The 27,967-nt window shown below is 40.2% G+C and overlaps 1 protein-coding gene across 1 annotated transcript in view; it reads right to left on the bottom strand.

Moving 5' to 3' along the window:
- Positions 1 to 25,910, bottom strand: part of LOC119726054 — a 45,694-nt gene extending 19,784 nt beyond the window's left edge. Inside the window, exons 1-11 of the mRNA XM_038197670.1 lie at positions 25,643 to 25,910; positions 25,230 to 25,413; positions 24,780 to 24,882; positions 23,753 to 24,013; positions 23,381 to 23,540; positions 23,031 to 23,214; positions 22,534 to 22,633; positions 20,500 to 20,760; positions 18,614 to 19,015; positions 15,396 to 16,643; positions 14,131 to 14,332 (exon numbers count right to left, since the gene is read on the bottom strand). Of these exons, the coding sequence (XP_038053598.1) occupies positions 14,131 to 14,332; positions 15,396 to 16,643; positions 18,614 to 19,015; positions 20,500 to 20,760; positions 22,534 to 22,633; positions 23,031 to 23,214; positions 23,381 to 23,540; positions 23,753 to 24,013; positions 24,780 to 24,882; positions 25,230 to 25,413; positions 25,643 to 25,878 (3,341 nt within the window). The 5' untranslated portion in view covers positions 25,879 to 25,910. The remainder of the gene's footprint in view (positions 1 to 14,130; positions 14,333 to 15,395; positions 16,644 to 18,613; positions 19,016 to 20,499; positions 20,761 to 22,533; positions 22,634 to 23,030; positions 23,215 to 23,380; positions 23,541 to 23,752; positions 24,014 to 24,779; positions 24,883 to 25,229; positions 25,414 to 25,642) is intronic.
- Positions 25,911 to 27,967: the final 2,057 nt, after the last annotated feature.

Genomic DNA, 27,967 nt, shown 5'->3' on the forward strand with positions numbered 1-27,967 from the left:
TGTACAGACTTAAAAAGATTGAAGAGATTCGATCTTTAATCTTGAAAGAGAGAGACCATCGAGAGCGCACCTATAAAAAAATAAAGAGAATGATCGACACTATTAATTACGTAGAGATAGGATTAGAAGGATTGGGGGCTATAGCGGGGGCTGTCGGTATTCCCGCTCTCTTGGGTGTTATATCAACCCCCGTTGGATTGGTGCTAGAAGGAACGTTTATAGGCGCTTTTGGTGTAGATATTTTGCTTAGAATCGCGTCTAGGCGATTATCCGCCAAGCTAAAAAAGCACGACCAGATTAAAATATTAGCAGACTCCAAACTTAACACGATTGAAGAATACGTGTCTCAAGCCATCAACGACGGAGATATATCGCACGAAGAGTTCTTATTGATTACGAGAGAGCTCGCCAAATTTAACGAGCTAAAGCAGAAAATTAGAACAAAGACCAGCACAAAGCTTCAAAAGATTAAAAACGATACAGACTTTGAAAAAGAAGTTAAAAAACGGGTAGACGAACGGCTGGCAAAAGAAAAAAAATCTCTTATCGAAAAACTTACAAGTTCAAATTCACGGTAAATAAACATTATGAAAGCGAACCACCGAGTTATACCTCTATTTCACCTCTTAGGGCTACACCCTCGGCCCCGCCTTTATTGTAGTGGTCATCGTATCTTTTTAGTGCCTTATTAAATTGATTTTGAGTCACTTTAAATAAATCTCTAACTCGTTCTTTATCTAATCCAACGACGTGATGATAACACGCCGCTATTAATGATCGTTTGACGCAACCATTTCCCCTCAATGTTTTGTAATTAACGAGCTCGTTATATTTATTGATTGTTTCTTGGGCATCTTCTGAGCCTTGCTCTGGGCACACAGACAAAACAAGTTTCTCCACAGTTTTTCTTTTGTTTCGTTTTAAAATTGACCAATTGATACGATCTTCTTGCGCATTTTCTGCCCAAAAATCAAAGTAACGTGAGACTACTTCACCGCACGTTTCACAAACTAAATAACCATTCTCGATGATTATATGATGATCGCACTGATCTGTTTTATCAGATAGCTCGAGGTTTTCACTCATTGATATATTTAATAAAAACCGATATTATTTTTTATTAATTTTTCAAATACTCGTCGGTCTAAACATATTACTCTCCATTTTTTATATTAAAAAACAGCTCCTCTACCTTTTTTACAGATAGAGAAGCTAATTTTTTTTGTCTCGAGTTTCAAGGTCGCGTGGTGGTGACTCACACATTTTTCAAGGTCATGTTGTTTACGCCAAATTTCTATCGTGCCTCAACACGTTTCAAGGTCACGTTGTGGTGACTCACCGGCTAGAGAGAGACAGATCTTCAAGACGAGAGATCATGGGCCCCGGTTTTGGCTCGGGGCTGAGACTGAGATATTGGGAGGGAGATCATTGGGAGGGGGTGGGGTGGGGAGGGGGACAATGGGGGGAGGGCAGAGACGGGGAAGAGATAAAGTCTGATACCCTGACTTCTCCCAATGGCCCTGCACTACCCACAGACCTATGGCAAAGTCTGGTACCCTGACTTCTCCCTAATGGCCCTGGGGGCTGAGACTGAGATCATTGGGAGGGGGGCGGGTGGGGGGCGTGGCCAAGGGGGGAGAGAGGGGGCAAATTATTGGGGTTGGTCTCGTACCCCCCCCCATACCTACTACTCCTGCGCTGTCCCGCCCTGTAAACATGACTGGTTCCCGGGTCCTCCACTATTGATTCTATCTTCGAACGGAGCGGGAACCAGTCTACCTGTTCACCTCCTCATCGTTACGGTCCAACAGACTCGTTGACCCGATTGTTGCACAGAATGCAACCTCTCATAGCATAATAATCTTTATCAGTAATACTTTCTGTCACTTTAGGCACTTTTAGCAACTTTTGGTGCTGAAATAGCTGTTACACTAAGTTTTCTGCCTGAAACGACATCACAATTTTGTTCATGAATATGAACATTCTCATTAGCATAAAAAACAAAGAACCAAAAAATACCCTCGAAAATGGTAAACCATTTTACCTAGAAATTAAATTTCATGATTCCTTCATCCATAATGATATTCTTCTTGGATATTCGGGGCTTAACTTTGGCTTCTAGGGACACGTACCCCACCGAACGAGTTTGAAGTTGATATGCAAAGTAATTCCACGGATATCCATATAATTTGTTTGATTCATAATGACCTTGACCTCTGACCTATTGGCCCCAAACCAACAGACTTCTGGGGAATCCCGGGAACAACTAAATTTGAAGTTGAAATGCCCAGTTATTCTAGAGATATTCTTCTGAAACCATTTCTATTCTTATAAATACGTATTATGACCCTGAACTTTAATCTACGAGTTCCACAATCCTCAACCCTTTCCGTTTCCTCGGTGTGGCATTAAAAGCAAAATCAAATGTTTGTATATGGGTGTTCTTTTAAACCGATATAAATACATATTATTAACATAAGTTTGCATTTCCATTTTCATGTACATTTCCAACGGCACGTACTTTTGTATAATTCAACATTGGGTCTGTCCTTCAGTGCCGCTATTACATGATCATTTCATACTCAAAGCTGTTCGAGTAATACTTCAGAAAAATCCCTACAAAAGTGCAGTGTCTTCTTCATCCTACCGGCCCCACCGCCACCCCACCCCGGAACTGATGTACCCCTAATGTATTTTACCTGTTATCTCTCTTTCGGCCAGGTTCACGGCAAAACTGCACCCTTCACTGTGTAAGGACAATTAAATCCTGATCATGTCTTGTAAAGTTCCATCTCCATTCTACCTCTACCAGACTTGGCGAGTTGACTTCATCCAAATTACATTATTCAAAAGGAACAATTTAATCAAGACTGCACAATAGAGATCGAAGAAGGGAAGAAACAGGCATGGAAAATTCTCGAAATCCTGAACGGATAGAAGAGCAAGGGCCAAGTTTAATACTTCCGCATACCATTGATAGAATTCACTTGTAATGCTAATAGTTTAACAATAGGGGCAACTCACGCGCTAGTGCGCTGTATCGGCCTTTCAACTAGACTGGTTCCCAGGCCCTCCTTCATCGAATCTGACCTCCAACGGAGCGGGAACCAGTCTATCTGTCACCTCGTTGCCGTAGCAGCCAAACGGAGTCATTGACCTTGGTTATGGCACAGACTGCAAACTCAGCTCTTATAGTCAGTATTACCGTCGTTTTCAGTAAACCTTTCTACTAATTTGAGGGGACAGCAATAGATCTCAGTAATGCACCGCGTATATTTACTGGTGGAATGTTAATCAGATGACCGCGGATCGTCCAATCAAGTTTCCACTCTCATGTAGACGACTTAAATCAAAACTCTTAATAGGGAGATAGGGTTATGAAATGGGTATTTAAATTGATAATTAATCATAATTTCCAGAATTGAACACCGCGTAATACTTTTAATATCTTTGTTAAATACTAAATGTTCCAACAGCTCATTTCAACAAGAAAAACCGTATAAACAACAAAGATGACAACATGTGGTTACAGTATAATTAAAAGTTTATTTCGAGACCTACGTGGATGTTCAAAAAATGATATATTGAACAAATAAACCTGTTGTAACAATAACTCCCAGATTCTCGGGAGATAAACAGCTGGGTGTGACAAATAAAAAAAGGCATTTTTAATCATAGAAAATGAATTGTACTTGGTGATTTTCAATAAACCGGATAAACCTTTTTAACGCTTTGCTAATCGCGTCTGAGAAAAAAAACCTCTTATTTCCCACAATTAACCAAATAGTTACAACAGTAATCAGACATGTTAAAAGTACACGTCCAATATTTTCACATCAATACACGTTTTACTGAAACTCGATAAAATCCAGTATTTCGTAGTTAAAGCAATCACAAATATTGCCCATGTATCATATCATCTGACTTTGCTGAGCTATGTTGGATGATATGTAGACTCTTCAATCGTGACTCAACTTTCACTTGGTTTGTGCTTCATATTTAGTTATCACATCATTCGTCCCCTTAATAACTTTGAATATGGATCGAGTTAAGCAATTGATAAAACAAATATTAAAACCTTGTGTGAGTGAAAATATGATCACTATCATACAAATCATGATATAGGATAAATATAGTATCATGTTCAATACGAGTACAAGTTGAAGGCTTACAGAAATATTGCTATATGAGCAGACACCGTGTTTTTGTTTTAATCAGTTTCAAAGAAAGCATAACTTTCAACTCTGACACAGCTCCCTTGAAATCTTTGGATAATCTAATTCATAACTTGTAACAGTTGAAAACAAAATCAGTGTCAGCTTCTCTTCATTATCGATTTCTAACAAAACCTGGTGTTAACCAAACAAAATCTGACTTGTTCTGAAGAGAACATCTCAGTGACATAAGATGCACTTACACAACACAATTGGTTACTTTCACAGTAAGTGTGGAACTCTAACAGTAAATGTTTCAGAAAACAAATTTGGAATCATCAATATTAAATATCTGATATAAGTATTAAATTATATAACTTATGAAGTGAAGCCACAGTTAAACATAACATGCGCAGTTATCGCACCAAAAGGACTGGCTGCAATTTTGGTGTACTGTCCAAAGGAGTTTAATACATTTAATACCGACCGTATTAATCAGGTGGCTTCTGTCCAATAAACAAATACACATTGAATGGTATGTAAACTTTTCAATCCAAGAGACTTTTCTCAGTTTTGTTAGAATCAGTTGCATACAAAAATTAATGTTTATGATAACCTCGTGTGGCACAATATAAAAGGTAAAAATATGTACACTTCAAACTTGGAGTTCCATTTCTCATAAACAGTTGGGTAACACAAAGATATGTACAAGTTATAAACAGCATGAACCATCTTCGGAGAAATCTTGAGTTTTCTTACTGATTCCATGCATGACATTGAATCAGTAAGAAAGCTCAAGACTTCTCCGAAGAGTATGACTCTCATTGTGCCACGGATAAATATTCTAATATTCCATACTGAATTAAATATTTACCAGACTTACAAAAAGTCAGCGGCGACATGACTCGGTGATTAGATACATATGCACTTATTCAGCTGAAAGTATTTCTGTTAGGCTGTTCACTAATATGGCTTTGCCCATTTAAACAGCGGCAGTCTCTTTTCACTGTCACTGTATTTTGTGAAATTTAATTCCTTTATAATTTCAATAAAACCACATTTTTCTGTGTAGTTCTTTAGTGCTTAATAATTGTACGTTGCTCAAGAGAGTGTATGAAATTAAGTCTTATATGTGCAGTCTTAATTATTTATTTGGAAAAAAAACACAAGTTCAATCTCTCAATTCACATCTCTGGCAAGAAACAGAACCGATATTAAGCTGGCCTCGATTCTATTACGATGCCATTTACACTGAGCCGGCATTGAACTAAACTCTCAATTACTCTGGTATGAATTTGTCACAATGTCGATGCGGGTTGGATATTCATTACTGTCAAATCTGTGAAGCGGGAACCAATATTCGACCGGTATACAAAGGAGAACGGAGAATCCTTGACGATCCCTTCCCCGGAATGATCAGTAGTCCACTTTTCTTTTCTTTTTACAGAAACTGAAGATAGTTCAATTCAATTCAATTCAATTCAATTTATTATTAACCATCATGATTAAAAACATGAAAATCAACACCCCGTGTGTTAACACTGTATAAAAAACAAGAACAAATTTTCAATCACATTCAAACACAATATGAATACAAACGAATACACCATTATACAGTCTTATTTAAAATGTGAAATCATCTTTTAAATGTGAAATTAAAATGTGGTATGAGTTGAGCAAAAGATCTCTTTTAAAGCGCTGCGTATTTGTACGTGGAGGCATGATTTATTTAAAAAGATAAAATCATCTTTTAAATGTGGAATAAAAATGTGGCACGGGTTGGGGAAGGATGATCTTCTAAAACGTTGTGTATGTGTGCGTGGAGGCCTGACTCTCCCAGATTTCTGCACAGTTACCAGGTGATGGATTGGGTGGGTGGGGTCCTGCATGATTGACTTGAGTTTTTTTCAGTGTTACCTCCTGAAAGATGACACGAAGGTCTTCAACATCCATACCAATCACCTTAGCAGCAGTTTTGGTTACACGTTTGAGCCTATGTGCATTTCTAACAGTTAGAGAGCCATGCCACATACATATACAAAATGTCATTACAGATTGAATCACACTCTGGTAAAACAGATGAAGTAGTTCTCAGAGCACCTTAAAAGATTTGAGCTTTCTGATAAAAAAATCCGCTGATTAGCTTTAGAGACTATTTTGTGAGTGTTTCCATTCCAGTTCTGAAGTGTGGAAAGAAATGCACTACTTTCCGTGTCCAGAAAGATAAATTCTTGCACGACCTGTACCTAGCCCTTTCCTCCGTTTCCAACGTTTTTATTTTATGAGACTTTCCAACAAAATTTCGAAACTGTGGGATCCGCAAAATACTGCTCCGTGAGAGACGGTTTTCAATATTTTGCCTAATGAAGTTAAAGGCTGTGATGGTTAAGTAATGATTAAATCGGAGAAACTTTCAATGAACAGAACATTTAACAATAATTTCCAAAACTCTCAAAAAAATATTGGAAAGAGAAATGTTTAGTTTAGCGTGAATTTCATTAAGCGTATATTTACATACATTTACCTATAGTAACTGTAATATACCTTAATTTCGAAAGAAATATTGCGCCATTTCTCAGCCTGTACGCGTGTTTCGATTATCGTGTAATACACTGCGTTCATACAAAATGACTGGATTCGATAGAATGCTTCGTTGCCTTGGTTAGTTTGATTGATTGATTGATTAAAGTGACTCTTATCCGTGACTCTAACTCCAACTACATCACGTGTGACTTGGGGTTTTAATTTACTTGAACCATAGACGTGAGTTGGAGACTGACTCTATCCAAACGGCTTCAAAATTGCATCATATACTCGTGCTCACTCATCTTATAGACTACTTGGGCATGCGCATCACATAATAGATCTCAGCGAAAACATAAATGAACATCTAGTCATCTTTAGAAGACTCAAAATCAACTCCACTTTCCCATGCCTCACATGTGCTCCTTATCTTCTTTTGCCAGTTAACATCCGCCCAATTGCAGGCTTCTGACGTGTTTCATTTGTTTCAGACTAGGAGCCCATGTTTTTGCAAAGCATTGCAAAGACCGATTTCCCACTAGGCTGAGGAACTCTACAGTCGGCATTCGACGTACTACTGCAGCAAGGTGTTCATCAGTGCTCTACAATGAGCAGTGAGTTAATCTTAACTCCTTCAGCTCAGGTGCGTTAGGTTTTGCAAGGGCGGGGTCCATAAATTCAAGGAATCAGCCTGATCACGAATGTCATGTACGATCAAATGAACTAAATCTATCTGATTACTGAATGACTGTAAAAAAAAAAACCACCATGTCCCCGCCGGTTAGTGGGAACCTCAAATGCCCAGTCGTATGCCATTATCACATGGCTGTACACAGCACATATAAGCGGAACTGGTAAGGTTAGTATTGGCCTTATTCACGAGTCGGCCATATTGAATTGAAAGTGAGCTAAAATCTCAATTTTTGGAACTTGCGAAGAGAAATGAAAGCAAGTTAATATATAATAAATTCCAGTCTACTTCAATGAATAATTTAAAATGTGTAATTAAACATTCTCTAATGTTTAAAGCCATATTTTAAAAAAAATGACAGTAAAATAAGGCTGCATTGTGCCTGCATAAATAGTCTTGCGCCATCCCATTCAACAGTTAACAATTAATGAAATACGTACTTTCAGGGAACTCGACAAAAATGGCCAACTCATGACTAAGGCCCATGTCCCACATCAAGCTTCTTAAGGTGAATCATTGCTGTCAGATATGTGAAGCGGGTACAAACTACTCTACCCGTATACAAAGAAATGCTTTACGATCCCCTTCCGAAAAATAATATCAGGGGTCAACTTTTCTTTGTTCAAACAGAGGATAGTTCTCAAGTGCGGAATGTCTAAGTATGTGTTTAAAGAGACCAATTCTTGCACGACCTGCACCTAACCTCTCCATTCCATGTCCAGCATATTTGAGTTATTTTGCGAGTCTCGTAGACAGAGATTTCAAAATATAGGTTTAAAAAAATATTGCAAAAAACAATTACATTTGAACATTCTCAATTAAATGAATATGCGTCATATCTCCGTTCGTTTCATCAACTCGTGTTTCGATTATCGTGTTATTAATTATGTTCACAAAATGACTGGATTCGGTAGAATACCGCGTTTCTTAGCTTTTCACAACAAGTTGTGACTTTTAAACTGACTCGATCTAAATGACTTCAAAATTATACAAATCATATACTCGTGCTCGCTCATCTTATAGGCTACTTGGGCATGCGCATCACATAACATATCACAACGCAGATAAACATCGGACATCTAGTTATCTTCAGAAGACCCAAAATCAACTTCACTTCCCCATGCCTCGGATATGTGTATCTTATCTTCTTCTGTCAGCGAACAATAGCCCAATTTCAGGCTTCCAGCATGTTTGATCTGTTTAAGGCAGCGAGCCCATGTTTGTGCAGAGCCACTCAACGAATCATTTGCCTCAAGGCTGAGGGATTCTAGGGTTGGCATTCGACTTACTGCTGAAGCAAGGTGTTCAATGTCAGTACTCATCAATGAGCAATTGATTAAATCCAACTTCCGAAGTTCCGTCATGTTTTTTAAGGGTGGGGTCCAGATTTCTGAGGAACCACCCAAACAATCAATGTCACAAAGGGTCAACCTGACCAAATCTCTCCGATTACTGAATGACTGTAATATATCCGCCATACCCTCGCCGGTTAGTGAGAGCCTCTGAATGTTCAGCTGTATGCCATTATCGCATGGCTGAACACGACACTCCTCAACGGAACTATCGCTACTGCCAATGCCACAATCTCTCACAAAACGGTGGTCAATCATCCTCTGCAAACTAGCCGGCCACGTTCCTGCGCTACGACTTAAGTCCCATTTTCTTGAAAGGTTCAGATCGGCCAAGTTCGGCATCTCCCCAACCGATGATGCTATATGTGGTAGATCTTGTTCATTCATGTCACATTTCGATAAATTGAGTGATTTCAGGTGAATCATCTTCCACAAACTAGCCGCCCACGTCTTGGCGTTACCACCCAATTCCTCATTGCCTGAAAGGTTAAGATCGGCCAAGTTCGGCATCTCCCCAACTGCTGATGCAATGTGTGATAGATCTTGTCCATTTATGTCGCATCCCCATAAATCGAGTGATTTCAGGTGAATCATCTTCTGCAAACAAGCCGCCCACGTATTAGCGTGACCACCCAATCGCTCATTGAATGAAAGGCAAAGATCGGCCAAGTTGGGCATCTTCCCAACTGATGACGCAATATGTGATAGATCTTGTTCATTTATGTCGCATTCCCATAATTCGAGTGATTTCAGGTGAATCATCGTCTGCAAACTAGCCGCCCACTTGCCTGCGTGACAACCCAATCCCTCTTTGTATGAAAGGCTAAGATCGGCCAAGTTGGGCATGTCCCCAACTGATGATGCAATATGTGATAGATCTTGTTCATTTATGTTGCATTCCCATAATTCGAGTGATTTAAGGTGAATCATCGTCTGCAAACTAGCCGCCCACGTTCCGGCGGTACCACCCAAGTTCGAATTCTCTGAAAGGTCGAGATGGGCCAGGTTTGGCATTTGACTTAATGATGCAGCAAGGTGTTCAATGTCAGTGCTTTGCAGTGAGCAATCCCTCAACTCTAACGCCTGAAGTTCCTTCAGGTTTTGCAAGAGCGGAGTCCAGATACTTGCGGAACCACCCAGACCGCAAATGCCATCAATGGTCGTTCTGACTAAATCTCTCCGACTATTGAATGACTGCAATACATCCGCCATATCCTTGCCAGTAAGTGAGAAACTCTTGATGCTTAACTCTATGCCATTACCCAATGACTGCACACGCCACTCCTTGGCATAACTACTGAAATCACAATGCACCAGATTCCGCATGCGACTTACTGATTCAGCGATATATTTCAAATCGTGACTGTAAATGCTACAGTGTGTTATGTCAAGGTTCTTTATGTGAATCATCGACTGCAAACTAGCCGCCCACCTTCCTGCATTACCGCCCAATTCGTTATTGTGTGAAAGGTCAAGACCAGCCAAGTTAGGCATCTCTTCCACCGATGATGCAATATGTAGCATATCTTGTTCATTTATACCACATTCGGATAAATCGAGTGATTTAAGGTGCATCATCTTCTGCAAACTGGCCGCCCACTTTCTGGCGTTACCACCCAAGATCGAATTCTCTGAAAGGCTAAGATCGGCCAGGTTTGGCATTTGACTTAATGATGCAGCAAGGTTTTCAATGTCAGCGCTTTGCAGTGAGCAATCACTTAACTCTAACTCCTGAAGTTCCGTCAGGTTTTGCAAGAGTGGAGTCCAGATACTTGCGGAACCACCCAGACCGCAAATGCCATCAATGGTCATTCTGACTAAATCTCTCCGACTACTGAATGACTGCAATACATCCGCCATATCCTTGCCAGTAAGTGAGAAACTCTTGATGCTCAACTCTATGCCATTACCCAATGACTGTACACGCCACACATCAGGGTAACTACTGAAATCACAATGCACCAGATTCCGCATGCGACTTACTGATTCAGCGATGTTTTTCAAATCGCGACTGTTAATGCTACAGTGTCTCATGTCAAGCTTTTTTAAGTGAATCATCGTCTGTAAACTAGCCGCCCACGACTTGGCGTTACCGCCCAAGTTAGAATTATGTGAAAGGTTAAGATCGGCCAGGTTTGGCATTTGACTTAATGATGCAGCAAGGTGTTCAATGTCAGCGCTTTGCAGTGAGCAATCACTTAACTCTAACTCCTGAAGTTCCGTCAGGTTTTGCAAGAGTGGAGTCCAGATACCTGCGGAACCACCCAGACCGCAAATGCCATGAATGGTCAATCTGACTAAATCGCTCGGATTATTGAATGACTGCAATACATTCACCATATCCTTGCCAGTAAGTAAGAAATACCTGATGTTCAACTCTATGCCATTACCGAATGAATGTACACGCCACTCCTGAGGGTAACTACTGAAATCATAGTCCACCAGATTCTGCATGCGACTTACAGATTCAGCGACATATTTCAAATCGCGACTGTAAATGCTACAGTGAGTCATGTCCAGGTTCCTTATGTGAATCATCGACTGTAAACTAGCCGCCCACGTTCCGGCGTTACCGCCCAATCCGTTATTGCGTGAAAGGTTAAGATCGGCCAATTTTGGCATCTCCCCAACCGATGATGCAATATGTAGCATATCTTGTTCATTTATGCCACATTCGGATAAATCGAGTGATTTAAGGTGCATCATCTTCTGCAGACTAGTCGCCCACTTTCCGGCGTTACCACCCAAGTTCGAATTCTCTGAAAGGTCGAGATCGGTCAGGTTTGGCATTTGACTTAATGATGCAGCAAGGTTTTCAATGTCAGCGCTTTGCAGTGAGCAATCCCTCAACTCTGACTCCTGAAGTTCCGTCAGGTTTTGCAAGAGTGGGGTCCAGATACCTGCGGAACCACCCAGACCGCAAACGCCATCAAGGGTCAATCTGACTAAATCTCTCCGATTATTGAATGACTGCAATACATCCACCATATCCTTGCAAGTAAGTGAGAACCTCTTGATGCTCAACTCTATGCCATTACCAAATGACTGTACACGCCACACCTGAGGGTCACTACTGAAATCACAATGCACCAGATTCCGCATGCGACTTACTGATTCAGCGATATTTTTCAAATCGCGACTTTTAACGCTACAATTACTCATGTCAAGCTTCTTTAAATGAATCATCGACTGCAAACTAGCCGCCCACGTTCCGGCGTTTCCGGCCAATTTTTTATTGTCGGAAAGGCTAAGATCGGCCAGGTTTGGCATTTGACTTAATGATGCAGCAAGGTGTTCAATGTCAGCGCATTGCAGTGAGCAATCACTTAACTCTAACTCCTGAAGTTCCGTCAGGTTTTGCAAGAGTGGAGTCCAGATACTTGTACTTGCGGAACCACCCAGACCGAAAACGTCATGAATGGTCAATCTGACTAAATCTCTCCGACTACTGAATGACTGCAATACATCCGCCATATCCTTGCCAGTAAGTGAGAAACTCTTGATGCTCAACTCTATGCCATTACCCAATGACTGTACACGCCACACATCAGGGTAACTACTGAAATCACAATGCACCAGATTCCGCATGCGACTTACTGATTCAGCGATGTTTTTCAAATCGCGACTGTTATTGGTCGAATTTCTAACGTGAAGTTTCTTCAGGTGATTCATCGACTGCAAACTAGCCGCCCACGTTCCGGCGTTTCCACCCAATTGTTCATTGTCGGAAAGGTTAAGATGGGCCAAGTTTGGCATTTTTCCAACCAATGATGCAATGTCCATCACATCGTGCGGGTATAAACAACATCCATCTAACCTGAGTGTCTTGAGGTATTTCATCCCTCGCAAGTGGACCGCCCAGTCTTTGGCTGAGCCGCCCAAATTATTTCTTCCCAGGCTTATTTCAGTCAAGTTACCTCCATTACGAAATGATGACAATAGCTTATTTGCATGTCTACCAGTTAGTAAGCATTCATCGAAATGCAACACGTGCAAGTTTTTCATTGCCGTCAAATGCAAAGCTACGACTTCACTCAACCTTGACAGGTTACACGACTTTAAGTGAATTTCGCTTACTTTATCGAGATAATCTACTTCCGAAAACTCTGTCTGCTCGGCAACATGCTGCAGCAACCACACGAGCGAGTTTACGCGGTCGTTTCCACTTAACTCTATGTTTCCAGTAAAAAAAGACTCAATGAAATCTACGGATAACAAATCTGTTGCTTGACTTTCAAAGTAGCAATTTAAGGCCAATTCCTTCACTGGCTTGCGTTCGAAATCCTTGTCATGCAGATTCTTCTCGTGCAGCATCCGCAATATATGCCGTGTGCATTGTTGATTGTCGCCGCAGCAGAAGCGCAACATGTACTCAATATCCATAGGATCGCCAAGTTTATCAAGAATCTTCTGAAATTCCCCACTGCGTTTGCTTAAAAGACTCTGACAGTACATAGCTGCGCAGTACTCTTGAAGTGTCTTATGAATAAACTGCACGTTATTGTGCGTGTCGCGCCACTTCATGACCCTCTGGCTAGTGAGAATACCCGCTTGTATTGCTTTATCAAGTGCACTCTTCTCAAACTCTCCCTCTCGAAATGAAAGTTTTTGCTCTGAGAAAACGAGCCCTTCTAAAGCAACTTTGCCGATTGCAATCACCACCTCCGATTTTACTACTACTGATAATTCAGGCATCTTTCTTCGAAACATGTATGCAACTGCCTCACTGAACAATCTTGATAAAGTATCGGGTAGTGATCCCTCTTCCCTCCATATAAAGCACAATAGCAGAAGTAGCCAGGGACTCCTTGCCAAATCAGACAGGATATCCGATGACTGGATCCCATCAAGAAGCCCCTCAGCTATATCCAAACTTTGGGAGAAAAATCTTCTGACATACTGCCCAATATCTTCCATCCTAAATCCCGAAACCTTCACATGGGTGAAAGGTTTCTGAATGAGAAATTTGCTTTTCAATTTAGCTAAGTGAGAGGGGCGTGTTGTTACAACGACAAAACATTCTTTGCCAAATTTTCGATTGAGCATTCTGAGAATGGACCCAAATTTCTCTGGTTCCAGGTTAGTTGTCCCGAATTCATCAAAACCATCTATCAGAATGAGCACTCTACTACCATTGTCTTTAATAAATGCTTCCAAATCATCCTTATCTACTGCTGTATCATCTTCTAAAAGCTGAAAAAACACTGACTCAACAAGCTCTGACGTTTGTTTGAGAGCGGACATTTTCAAGACAAACAAAAGTGTAAAATGTCTGAGTGCAACACCTGTAGCCCAGTCGTATGCCATTTTGTCAATGATGGTTGACTTGCCCATCCCAGTTGACCCACACAGAATGGCGCGCCTAATCACCCTCCCATATTTTGTTTTAACGGAAAAAATGTCTCCATACTCCTCAACATCCCCCTCTATGTCATCCTGGTCACCTTTTTCTAATTGCAACTCTGTATATATATCACTCATGTGTTTCATGTCGTCATCGACCCTGGGTATTAACTGAACGTAACTACCTGTGGTAGTATACCGGTCTTTTAATTCACTCCTGCACTGATCAGCAGCATCACTTGGATTGGATTGCGCTCTTCCCATCTCGCCTGTTAAAAGAAAAGAGGCAACATCAGGTGTATAGTTTGCAGCGGAAATGCCGTAAAAAGGGGTTCGTGAATACTTCATGTTAAAGTTTCTTAACTGTGTTTTGTTGGCAGTAATTTGTCTTTTCTGTAAAACGTCTTTGTTTGACAATGTGTCTACGTTATGTTATGTCTTCACTTTCCTTCCGAGAAATGCTCTTGGTAACTATTTCATTCTAATAAGAAACTTTGCATGTCAATTTAGCAAAGTGTTACGGTGGTCTGCTATAGAAGTTTGTCTTCTGGGTGGTAAAAGATGAAAGAACACTGACGTTTTGGACATCTGCAAGCAAGACCCTTTGCATAACAACCATCTTGTAAAGTATACGTACTGAGTAGCGGGCCGTGAACATTAAAGGACCATAGGCTCCACGATTGGGTGAGAGTCCTCAATTGGGTATCATCTACAACACTTTCAATAACAGGAGGGTAGCAAAAATAATCGATTGAAGCGTGCACTCACTTGTCTGTGTGTTTTAAGTTTAGTAACAATCACCAAGAGGTCTATACCCATGCGCATTGCTAGCAAGAAATTAATGCACCTCCAAGATGGCTGCTACGCAAAGGTTCTGTTTAGTTTATCCATTAAAGGTAGAGTACATAATTTGCAGATATTCAAAAAGCAACTCCTGGAACTCCTGAAAAAAATGGAACTCATATGAAAATCTGACTTTTTAAATATAAATAAGTGGGCCAATGCACTGTTTTTTTTCAATCAATCATTTGTGTCCCATTCAGCCTTTTTCAATGTTCGTTTTGCCATCTTCAGGGATATTTTGATTTTTTTTGTATCGATGCTCACGCGAATTTCCATATTATTTCATGAGCAAACTATTTCAGCACAAAACGTTCTAGAATTTTGGATATTTTGCTGTTGTAAATTTTCTTTCGCTATGGTGATTCGTTGTTGTGTCAGTACATGGCAGTCAGTCAATGAGCAAACCTTTTTCACAAAATGTTTTAAATGAGCAAATTTTGGATTCATATTTGAACAGAAAACCCTTTAACTGAACAAGGTAATATGTACCTTGACTGCTTTCGGTCTCAGTCGCTCCAACTTGTATCTCTAGTTCGGGTTTGTCTCGGTGTGCACCTTCCTCCTGACGCGGCCTCTGGTCCTCAGATGATGTAGTTCCTTTCTCCTTGCTCTTTTCTTTAGCTCCTCTCACTTGCACTTGTGGTTGAGGTTTGTCTCGATGACCAACATCCTCCTGACTCGGTCTCTGCCCCTCAGATGATGTAGTCCCTTTCTGCGTGCTCTTTTCTGTAGCCCTTACTACTTGTAACTCTGGTTGAGATATGTCTAGATGAGCAACTTCCTCCTGACGTAGTATCTGTTCCTCAGATGATGTAGTCCCTTTCACATTGCTCTTTTCTTTAGATCCTCCTACTTGTACCTCTGGTTGAGGCTTGTCTCGATAACCAACTTCCTCCTGACTCGGTCTATGTACCTCAGATGATGTAGTCCCTTTCTGCGTGCTCTTTTCTGTAGCCCTTCCCACTTGTAACTCTGGTTGAGGTATGTCTCGATGAGCAACTTCTTCCTGTCTCGATCTTTGTCCTTCGGATGATGAAGTCCCTTTCTGCTTGCTTTGTTCTTTAGCTCCTCCCTCTTGTGCCGATGGTTGAGGTTTATCTCCATGAGGAACTTCCTCCTGACGCGGTCTCTTTCCCTTAGATGATGTAATGCCTTTCTGCTTGCTTTGTTCTTTAGCTCCTCCCTCTTGTGCCGATGGTTGAGGTTTATCTCCACAAGAAACTTCCTCGTGACGCGGTCTCTTTCTCTCAGATGATGTAGTGCCTTTCCTCTTGCTTTGTTCTTTAGCTCCTCCCTCTTGTGCCGATGGTTGAGGTTTATCTCCATGAGCAACTTCCAGATGACGCGGTCTCTTTCTCTCAGATGATGTAGTGCCTTTCCGCTTGCTTTGTTCTTTAGCCCTTCTTGATTGTACAGATGGACCAGTTTCCTTTGGATTACCAGGTTGCTCCTGTTTCATTCTCTGTTCCTCATCTGGTGGAATCATTAAGGCCAGCTCAGCACGCCCGATTGAATTTAACGCATCTCTCAAATTCTGAAATCCTTCTTCGCGAATTGTTTGCTTTCTCCACCAAGAAAGCAGCATTTGTAGGCTCCTTTCTTTGTCGTCTTGGAAGGTGGTTTGGATTTGCTTGATTTCTGTTTCTCCGTTTCCCAGGAATTTGGCCAGGGCCTCCCAGGATGATTCAGTTTTCGAAGCCAAGTCCCGAAAGAACTGATCATCAACAGGCTGTTTGTCTGTCAAGAAAAAAATGTTTCGTCATGCGCATATTATGATATGTGGTTATTCGGATTGAAAGGCAATTAAAAACTCTAATTTCCAAAAAGTGAGACTAGTAGGAAACAGACGATAGACTCAAAGTAAAATAGACTGAAAGTAACTTTAATGTTAGACTGAAATACTCTTTAAAAATAATTCTAGTAGAAACTTGACTGAAACTCGATCCAGTCGATTGAATGAATATCATCCAATTTCGATGAATCGCTGGGAGTGAATTTTCACTCAAATAGTGTGAATTTCACTCTTTCGAAAAAGAGGCATTACATGCACTTTGGTTGAAGAACAGGCATATTATTCATATGAATTCCTGCAGACGCGCTAAATATAAGTGCCCAACTTTGTTTATCTGGTGAGAATTTACACTCTCTTAATTCCTAAACGTATTTTTTTTTTCAGTGTAACTGACACGTGAAACAAACTTCAACTTGATAAGAGTGAGTTTCTAGATCGTACAATATTATTGGTAAAAATGCTCAATTGTGTTTCCGCTCATTCGTGAACGATTGAATGATGATTGAAGCGTGTAACAAATAAGAAGGATTTTATCCTTGTTCACGTAGTCAGTTTTCAGATCCCATCATATGAGCACCCTGGATCACGCGGTGATAAATCGCCATCAATTGCGCGACGCTGGCGATCTTTCAGGTCAGGCAGCGCTGGCTGCAATCTGCCAAAAAGAAAGGGATTCTTCTGGGAATAAGGGATTGGGGAAGACGTAGTGACGTCTGTGTTTTCCTTTTTTTTTATCAGTTATGACCTTTTAGTTTTCATTTGTTACCGCGATGATCGTCTGTAACACTGACATGACTAACATCATGCGCGTACCGGCGGGCCCATTTTTTATCAAGTTAATAGAGTCGAGTGTTTGTAAATTCATAATTCCATCAAAAATGAATTCCGCAACGTAAAGAAGATTTCTTTTAAGTCCTAACGATCCTGTTTCCTTACTCTTAACAGTTTTTGTTTTCGGTACAAAATGCGATTACCTGACTCTTTACGGTTCATATAATGCGAATCAACGCGGTTTTGCCATTCCCGTCGTTGCGCAAGCAAATCGTTAATCGACCTGAGGGCGGTATTTAGTCTGTGGGCTACGGGGGTCCAAGTGCACCCTCCCCCAGAACCCACTGCTACCGGTATTTTGTAATCCTTTGCATGTCTCCAATAGGAAAAATGTTAACACTGACAATTTAGGGATGCACTCTCTCATAAGGCCACTTATTTGAACCGCCTCTGATTGAGCTTTCATGCATTTCTTAGCAATAGGCTTGGAAGGGGAAGCAACAAAACGCCATGAGTACACCTCGACCGATCTTAATCAAACTAGGCACAACTAATCTTCATCAAGTCAAACAGTATATACACGTTTGTTTCGAAAATTGTCCGAAACTTTTCTTGTCATGAGTCATTACAGTTTACTTTTCAGCTGGAAAGCCACTACAACCTAAACCACCTCATTTATGTCAATATCTGAATCTTGACGCAACAGTTGAGCATATTTCAGGCATTAAAAAGTTTGAAGTTATTTGGTGTGCAATGTGTGCAATGTTTTCCAAAATAATGGACTTTTGCTCATCATCTGGTCCAAGTAGAAAGGCCAGGTTAATCGGATCGCCCTCTCGTGTTTCCAAGAGGAAAACATCACCATATAATATTACCCTTTTCTCTGTCTCAAAGGTAGCCGTAACCAAATTTACCTGTGGCATTATAACTTTTGGGGTGTCACCATGTACCCATTGAACCACTTGCAAATATGTATCCGTGGTCAAATGCAATTGTTTCTTTACATCTATCAGCAGCGTGTTGTACCTCTGTCATGCCGCTTGAAAAAAGAAAAAAATGTCAACAACGAAAGCGAAAACTTATTTTTATATAGAATTTTAGAAAAGGGGTTGATTGCAGTTTTTATTATATAACATTAGGCTACCTTTCTGCTGGGCTTTTTCCAACTCGTCAAAGAATCGGCAGGCCTGTTCGTAGTCGTTTTCCTGTATGGTAGCCTGGATAGCCAAGTCACTCTTATCCTCTGTTGTCAGCTCATCCGTGATGAGAATCTCTGTCAGTTTCTTGGCGAGTTCTCCAGTGGTGTACATACTCCAGAGTTTGTTCAGACCCTCCCGACTCACAATACGAACAACAAATGTCACAGACCCACGTACTACGTGTTCAAGTTTAACGCCACATGATGTGAAAAAGACACCGAGTGCAATCATCACACGCCCGGAAGATTGAAGTGCGACAGCCAGCACGTTCAATAGCTGCTTTGTTAATGAAACGTTCTCTATCCCGTTGTCTGTGACGCTCGTTCTTATTTGTAGCCGTGGAGACTCTGTCAACGAAAGACCAAGTGATACATCGACAATTTAAAATTTGTTACAAACAAAAATTGAAACTTGGCCGATTTTTTTTGGACTTGTAAAACAGTAGAACTTGATGTTTGATTTAAAGCATTTTATGGACATCTGCAGGTGGTCATTGTGTTGTAGTGTGGTTTCAAATGCAGCTACGTTTCCGACATCGATTTAGTCATAAAACCAACAGGCCCCAATTCATAAAGCTTTATATAACGTCATATGAATAATATCTGCGTGTGAAACTCGGCGTGAACGACAAGGTAAGCCTAAACCTTTCATGAATTCACCTGGAAAAATAAGACTGTCGAATTTCAAATTTATTCACACGGGCAAAACATGTGGGTTTTTTTGGCATCGTTTGTTGCCAACTTCATATTTCGCTTGTACGTTCAGTTCCATATTGTTTGACAATCGGGAAATCTAGTTCTTGCAATTAGGTGATACTTAAATTGATTCTTGACTACAATAGAGGTCCACGTGACGAGCACATTTTTGCATCCTCGCTCTATATATTTTTTTCTGTAGTGACCATGCTTCGCTATTGATCTGCCTGTGCAACTCGGCGTGAACGGACACGTAAACCTTTTATCAATTCAACTGACATTTTAATGGAAAGTTAAAACTGTCAAATTTCAAATTTATTCACACGGGAAACAAAAATCGCTCTTTTTTGGCATCATTTATTGTCAATTTCATCTATCGCATGTACGTTCAGTTCCATATTGTTTGACCATCTGGATATCTGGCTCTTTTATTTAGGTGATACCTAAATTTGATTCTTGACTATTAACGAGAACATCGCTGCGTCCTCGCCTCTACATTTTGTCCCTGTTTTATCATGTTAACTGCTGTTTTTATCTGTCAAGTGATCGTCTGTGATATAAAGTCTGAATTTCATAACGTTCAAATTCGCTTTTTTTCTAATTTTATATTTTCTTCTCATGTTTTTATAAAAGTTAAGTCCAAAACGCCATAGCGTACACCCATATGTAGATTTCGTTTGGGGTCAAGTTTCATGCCAGGTCTGAATGATGGAGGCCCATTGGGTCTACGCAAGTTCTATATTATATTTTATGTCAGTCATTATAGAGTGTCGCCTAAACAAAAATTTTGGGAAACTTCACCAGTCCCAAATTATGTATCCTTAAATCCCCGTGTGACTGTACCCCTGTTTGTACATGTATGTTATAGTTAAGATTAAGTTTGAAAAAAAAATGTTTCACCTCTGCTTGCCTTCATGGATTTTGATGGAACTAAGGCCCTGCCCTTCCATAAAAAAAAATACTTTTCAGGAGCCAATTATTTTTTTTCTTCGACTGAAAATTCACAGCTCCTGCAGGAATAACAACTCAAAGCATACGGGGATCAACCGCGGAAAAAGCTGACATGTGCAATCCGCGGATCACTTTGTTTTGAAAAGCCCACGATTTGCCAAACTTTCTTCAGTTACTAAGCATACCTGATAAGCGCAGAGCCAAGTCGTTCCTGCCTGAATCAATCAGAGCCTTCTCCAACGTCTGCCATGCTTCTGGGTAATTTTTCTGCTTGTTCCACCATTTGTTTAACATTTCAAAGCACTGCATTTCAGTGTTGTTGGGACGATTACTCCTAATTGTATTAAGAACTCCTTCAGAAAAGTTCAAGTTTATGGCCAATTTTTCCCAGTCTGTTCCAATGTCTACAGAAAGACTCAAAATGGATTTGCTGTCAGGCGGCGCATCTAAAAATGAATACAAAATGTCATTGCAACATGAATAAAGCGCATACATGTGATAATTATTGTTGTTAGAATGTATACATTGGGAACGACTGCGAGTATATGAATATCCCACAAGATAAACAGGTTATTACGTTCCAACTGTATTACAAGAGATATGCATAGTAAAATAAGTGTCACAAAGCTTACTTTTAGATGGTTGTTCTGTTAACAATCTCTATGTAATGGCACTGCTTTGTATTTCATTTTTTAATGGAAATATTCTTCGATCGTCAGTTTTCACCTTACATGATCAGTTCGTGGCACACTTTGGGTCTCCTTTTTTAGGTGTCATGTCGGTCGTATTCTCCAGTTTATTAGATATTTCTAGTTTGATGAAGTCTATTTTCGAATTTCTATTTTTCTAGCGATGAAAAATGATATGCTTACTTTTACTATCAACTTTTTCATGAGATATCAAAAATATGCCACTTATCTTTTCATAAAAAATCTGCTTCAAATATTTAAAGTAAAGTCAATTAGCAAGATTGTAGGTCAACTCGCCCCTGACTGACTCTCCCCTTACAAACTCGCCCCCTTGCCGACTCGCTCCTATAGGGGCTAGACGTTGCATGGTTTGATACGCGATAACCCACATAAACCAAACCTTTTTAAAAAATACATCGCAAATATCTTTATCTGTTAAATTCAACCAAAACGTGTGGTCTTACAACACTAAATGTAATTTGGTCTTGTATGGCCACTAGTTTTGGTTGAATTTAAACGAAATTAAAACCCAAAAATTGGGTAAAGCGTAACCCAATTTTGGGTAGTTGCAGTTTTCATCCTTGCTTGGGTAAAATTAACCCAAACAATTTTCAGTGTATATTTCAAATAGCTTTTCAACACCGAAAAAAATCGTTCTAATCGGTTAAACATTAATTAAGTTATGGCCAGTTAAAAACAAATGCCGATTTTTCAATCAGTCCACAATCTCAATTGTCAATGATTAAGAATTGGATTTCGGGTGAGGGTGGTTTTGCTTTCTTTAATGTTTTAATCTTTATTTCTTTATTAGGTTCTCCTTTTTTGTAACAATGGTCATTTATCCTTTTGGGAGAAATGGTAGTCCTGAAAAGGACTGCTAGGTTAACTTCTTGGGTGTTTCATGTGCTGCCCGACCACTACTGGCTAGCCTTTTCCATGGATGCAAGTTTCGGACCGTGTTCATATTGCCGCAGTCAAAATATCAGTCGCCAAGGACAAAACGACAAACCTGCACTCTTGTATTCCATTGGCCATAACTCAGTAAATATTTACCCGATTGGAAATATGTTTTCGGTGGCTTCTTCATATCCCAGGAATTTGGCCAGGGCCTCCCAAAATGATTCATTTTTCGGAGCCAAGTCTCAAAAAAACTGATCATCAACAGGGTGTTTGAAACATTTCCGTCAGTACAAGGTGAGAGCTACCTCTTTGGGACCGATATTTTAATTTTAAATCAAAGAGAAGGAAAGCAACTTAGACATCAGTGCTTTTATCTGCGTCATTGTATACTGAATTAATTATATTGTGCTTTTTACAGCGGTTGATGATGAGTGCAATTAATTTAGATTTCGCTTGAACAACTGATGCCAACCTCCGAGAGTCCTTAAGAAGCTAAACAAAAACTAAACCACTGATCATGAATGTTTTAACAACTGCACTTTCAAGGCGGCCTAACTGTTTTTCATGACTATAATGTAGTAAGTTAGGCTGATTATATTGTGGAAAGTAACGTTACCCATAAGCATTTACCTTTTGGTCCACCGCCCAGTAGGCCATCAGTACACAGACGGAGTGAAATGTTCTCGTCCTGATGAATTCCACAGTCCTGAAGTGTCAGCAAGTTATGGAGCTGGCAAAGAAATTAAGATCCTGATATAACACACACTCTTAGAGCGAAGATTTAACGACGACAGTTTGGGGTTTAGGTTACACAACAGTGTAAAAAAAAAAAATTAAACATGAATTTAACTTTTCTCCATGGTGCATTTTTATCGTGAGACGTGATTGGTAGGGCTAAAACCAAATTATTAATTTTCATAATGGTTTATCGGTTTTTTCTTCAGTGCGTACGATCTTCAGTGCCTAATCTCCCTATTGTACCGACTTCAGAAGCAGAATTATCTGTCCACACGTCATGTAATGTGAATCAGAAGAGGTTGTCACTAAACCCCACAATGCATGGCCTTTTATTAGATGTAATGTTAATGGGTACTTAACAATAGTTACTTTGTATGAGCCTTCTTTACCTCAAAGTTTCGAAAGTTTCTTCGGATGTACAGTCGCTGCTGTTGAGGCCGGACACTGATTTTCTCGCAAATTATCTGTTTTAGAGTCGAGACAGATGTCTCTGGATCCATTTGTAAACACATCGTCGTTGGTCTATGTGACAGGTGACTTCTGATGAAGACCTGCAGTGCCACATATCTGAAACTGTTAGAATGGTGGACTTGCATTATAACGCCATATAAATACTTTGAACATACATTTTCAAATAAATGATGGAAAATTGAATTGTTCTTGAAACTATTTTTTCAAAGTAAGGAAAGATGATTGTTTTCAAAAGGAGTACGAATAGCCGCGTTTAATCATGTTTTACCACATAAGCTGAGGCTTGTCTTGATGACACACTTGTTTCTTTTTCGGTTTTTCTTCCTCGGTTGATGCCGCCCCGTTTTGTTTGCTCTCCTCGTCAACTCCTGCATCTTGACGCCTTTCTGGCTCGGGTCCAGATGCTTCGTCTCTCGATTCGCTCGTTACTGATGCAAGAAGGAAAACAAGAGTGCAACACATTTTTTACGATTGTTTTACGATCTAAGAGCGGGGTACCATAACAATATTTGAATATGAATATAAATATGAATGTAAATCTGGTTCTTCTTTGAACCACAAAAATCACAAGAAATATTCACATGGTGTTACCGGCAACCTCCCATTCATAAGAAATCTGCTTGTTCATATTTTAGATCACCTGGTACATTTCGAGCCAAATCCGACAACCCGATGGCCTCCAATGCTCGTCTCAGCTTCTGAGCTGCTTCGTCGCGATCTGTCGTCTTTTCCCACCAAGTGAGTAGCATGTGACGGCTCTCTTCAGTGCTCCCTTCGTTGGTGGTTTGGATGTCTGCAATTTCCGATTCTTCATATCCTAGGTGTTTAGCCAATTCCTTCCATGATGATTCGATTTTTGATGACAAGTCCTTGAGGTACTCATCATCAACGCTGGCTTTATCTGTCAAAAAAATGTTCCAAGTGAGCCTTCAGTTACATACTTTGAAGTGCATGCACTACAGTACACTATAGGGTGAACCCCCCAACCCCCCAAATGAAATAAACAAAATAGGCAAGTCTTAAATTTGTGCCTTTTTTAAAACGTGTTCTGTGAATTTTTTATGTTTTGGATATCAAAGTAAAGCTGAGAATTTTCTTGAAAACAGTACATTAGGCTGCAGAGAAAATGCTAAATATGTAAAAGAAGTGATTTTTTTTCATCTGTTGCAATGGTGCTTGAAACAGCGTTCATTCGTGTAATTTCTGTAATTTTTTGACATTTATGATGCTGAAAAGGTGTAAAATAGGACTAAAAATGATAAGGTACCTCTTAAGTTTGAAAATGAATGGAATTTTCATCATTATGTGCCGTGTTGTTTGTAAGGATTACAACACAATGCGCTACATGCATTTCATGCACAATTGAGGTAAAGTGTAAATCCCTTAACTGTGGTAATGCCATTGGAATGGACCAAAAAGGAGTTGTGTTACAGAATTGGCATTTTCTCAGCAACCCAATGTGCTGTTTTCGTGATGTTTCAGTATTGAAAGTTAAAAAAAAACATCGGCTTTAATCTGATATCCAAAACATAAAAATTCACATATCACGTTTTTGAAAAAAGCAAATGTTTCAGGGTTGCAATTTTTTTTTGAGGGGGGAGTCACCCTGTATTAGATATTAGTGGTTAACTTTTTAAACTACAGTAACAACAAACGTTGTCATTTACCTTTTGGTACATTTTTGTTATCCTGCTCATCTAGTGATAGACGGAGAGAGATGATTTCCTTCGTGTCGACACCATTCTCTTCAAGTGTGAGTAAGTCACAGAGCTACCAAAGTGGATTAATAATATACAGTAAGTTACATGATTCTGGGAAAACATAGAGGATTTCAGTTTAAATATAGTGGATTTCAGATTTTTGTTTTCTTTTAAACGTGTAGCAAATTGATTGAATTCGTTTTAAGCTTAGTTGGGAGGGAGGGATTGTGATTGTCATGATTGTGGGCAGTTTGTCATAAATAAACTAATTGTTGATTAAATATGGAAATGTGAGATTTTGCGTTGTATATTATGAAATTCCACAAAACGGAAAAAAAATCTAGGTGGACCTTTTGGATATTTCAAATTATCGAAGTGCATGTACGGCATCTTTATTTTAAACAAGAGTATATTTACCTGGACATTTTCCCTGATGTACAGACGCTGATATCGTGCCTCCACACCGATCTTCTTCTGGATTACCTCTTTCAGAGATGAGACGGATGTCTCGGGACGGAGTTCGAAATAAAGTGTCTTGGTCTTAAGTGGGATGGGAGTCCGGACAAAGACCTGCAGTTTCTGTTTTACGTCTTTGGAATTACTGCGAAAATAGGGGAGAAATTCTGTGTAGATTTAGAAATGCATTATTCTACACAAGCTATATTCAAAGTCACATCCACTGTCATGAGTCTATGAAAAGAATTGCACAAGTTCACTCAACTTTTACCCTAGTAGCCAGAAAGAGTCAATGATTAAACAAACCCTTCGATGTTAAGTTACAATTATCATATGACCCTCAATTGAAATGAATAAATGTCATTACTGTTTACCTCTGACTTTCATGTGTCTGCTTTGATTTTCTTCGGATCCATCGATTCCATGGTCTCCTCTTTGCACAGCAATCATCAGAAGACGTTTTCCTGTAATGCAGTACAGACAGGAAAGCTTGTTTCCTCCTTGGTTTGACTTTAGTCTTCCTGCTGATGAGCTTGGCGTTGGAGTGGTCGTACACGACGGCTGTTGCCTTAATGTATGCATCCAACTGCTGAACTGTCTTGTGCGCCATCTTAGTAGTAATCAAGACGAGTTAAGGTTACCTAACTGAAAGAATATAAACAAAAATTATCTTTCTTTTTTTTTTTTTTTTTATTTTTTTTTTTTTATTCTAGATGCTCTGTGATGCAATCTGAGGCAATTTTTGACCACCTTGACCAAGTTTTGGTCATCATGTTTTGTATAATTCCATCATTGGTAGGCCTACCAGGCTTGGCGAGTTTACTTCTTAACTTCATCCAATGGACGCGTCATTCCACACATGATTCAGTCAAGAAACTCACGCTTATCTTACCACAAAAAGTACCCACAATCACCAATGTCTTCATGAAAGCAATTTGTAAGCATTTCAAATCCATAGGCTGTACTCGAACAGCAACATCTCTCTCTTTATTTATATTTGCCAGAGATACTTTCAAATTTAGCAAAAATCGAAGCTCATCACCTCCAAAATTGCAACCTAATTAGTCGCTATAGGCTATTGCCATTTTTGCAATAGGCTAGTTGCAGGCAAACATTACCGTTGTGTTTTTGAATTAAAGAAGCGGGATTCAGACCTTTTCACGTCATGCATATATAAGTTGCAAACGTTACACGGATTTCCGTGTTGTAATGTATGGAACCGCAAGACTAGTTACCGGACCCAATACTTTAAGTCAGAAGGGCAATGGGGTCAGGGAACCAGACTACAATCAGGCAAGTTGAAATTTGAAAATAACGTTAAATTAAGCACAGGGCAGGGAGCGATTTGAGGAACAAAAATTTCAAGAATGAGAAAATATATCTATATATATAAGAGAGAAGTTTACTCGCCCCCGAGACGATGTTTGCTCCTGAAAGGATCCGAGACCGCGGGCTCCCGCGGCGCCAAAATCGCTCCACGTCCGTGGAAAAATGCGGAGGGTGTCTTCCGCCGGGTCGGACGCTTCGGGTCGTCCTAATTTTCCCGTACGGACCGGCGATCCGTTTCGTCGAATTTTCGTGACTGCGTTTTGCGCAGGAATTTGCCGTCGTGTGCGCTTTCACAATGACTGCCTGGTCGCCCCCTGTGCTGGCTTTTCTGCGAGTCTAGACTATGCGAGGTCAGCGAGGTCAACGTAGGGGTTTCGTTTACGTGTTCTACTCGGCCGTTCGGCAAAAGTGTTCACCAAATGGTAGTATGGGGTGACCTTGGCAAAATATTTTTTCTCCATGGTCCGTGGCCACCCAGTGTCCCTATTGTTTCCTGTGCTTTGCTTGCTGCCCCTGCGCCGAGTGCAACGAATACTCAGAAGGACTACACATTAGTATGCCTTGCGCGGTCTGACCAATCGAAAGTCTACTTTGCATAGTATTTCCGGGCTATGCAAAACTGTCGACGGCAACGCGTACTGCAGCCTGCTCCACACCCTGCAAACGAGGTTGGGTCTACGGTGCTCGCTATTTGAAGCGCGAGCCTGTGACGTCGCGTGATAGAGTGTTGTTGCTTCCATAAGGTGTTTACAGCTCCATGCTTCCACCACCAAGGCTGAGCGTTGTGAGTTCGCTGCCCGCCACGTATATTTCAGTGTCGCGTTATAATTTCGGGGGCCTGTTTGGGGTCAACGAAGGATCGATGCATATTGCTTCAAATATCGCGATCTTAAACGAAGTCACAAAAAAATCGACGAAAAAGTCTCCGACCCTGCGGAAGACACCCACATTTTTCCACGGACGTGAAGCCGCGGTCTCGGATCCTTTCAGGAGCAAACATTTCTCGGAGGCCGAGTAAAATTTGCTCTTATATAGATCGTTGAACCAACTTTTTTCCTCGCAGACGATCTCGCAAATTGTAAGAAGTTCAAGTTTACGTTTGTTGAAGAGTCCAATACTGAAACTTAATTATGACCTTCCTCCATGATTCAGACCGTTTGTAATTTTATGGTAACACTTAACATTTTCATTTCAAATGACACCTTCACGTTTTATTGCATTATGATTTATTGTCAAAACTGTACAACCAGCCTTCGCCTGTGTGCTACAGTAACCTTTTCACTACGTTTTCCAAATGCGACTGCCTCACAAAAAGCCAATTTAACAGACCAACGGCAAAATTCAAGTATACAGACAGTTGCCATGGTACA

The sequence above is a fragment of the Patiria miniata genome, unplaced genomic scaffold, assembly GCF_015706575.1.
Source record: "Patiria miniata isolate m_02_andy unplaced genomic scaffold, ASM1570657v1 HiC_scaffold_19, whole genome shotgun sequence".
NCBI lineage: Eukaryota > Metazoa > Echinodermata > Asteroidea > Valvatida > Asterinidae > Patiria > Patiria miniata.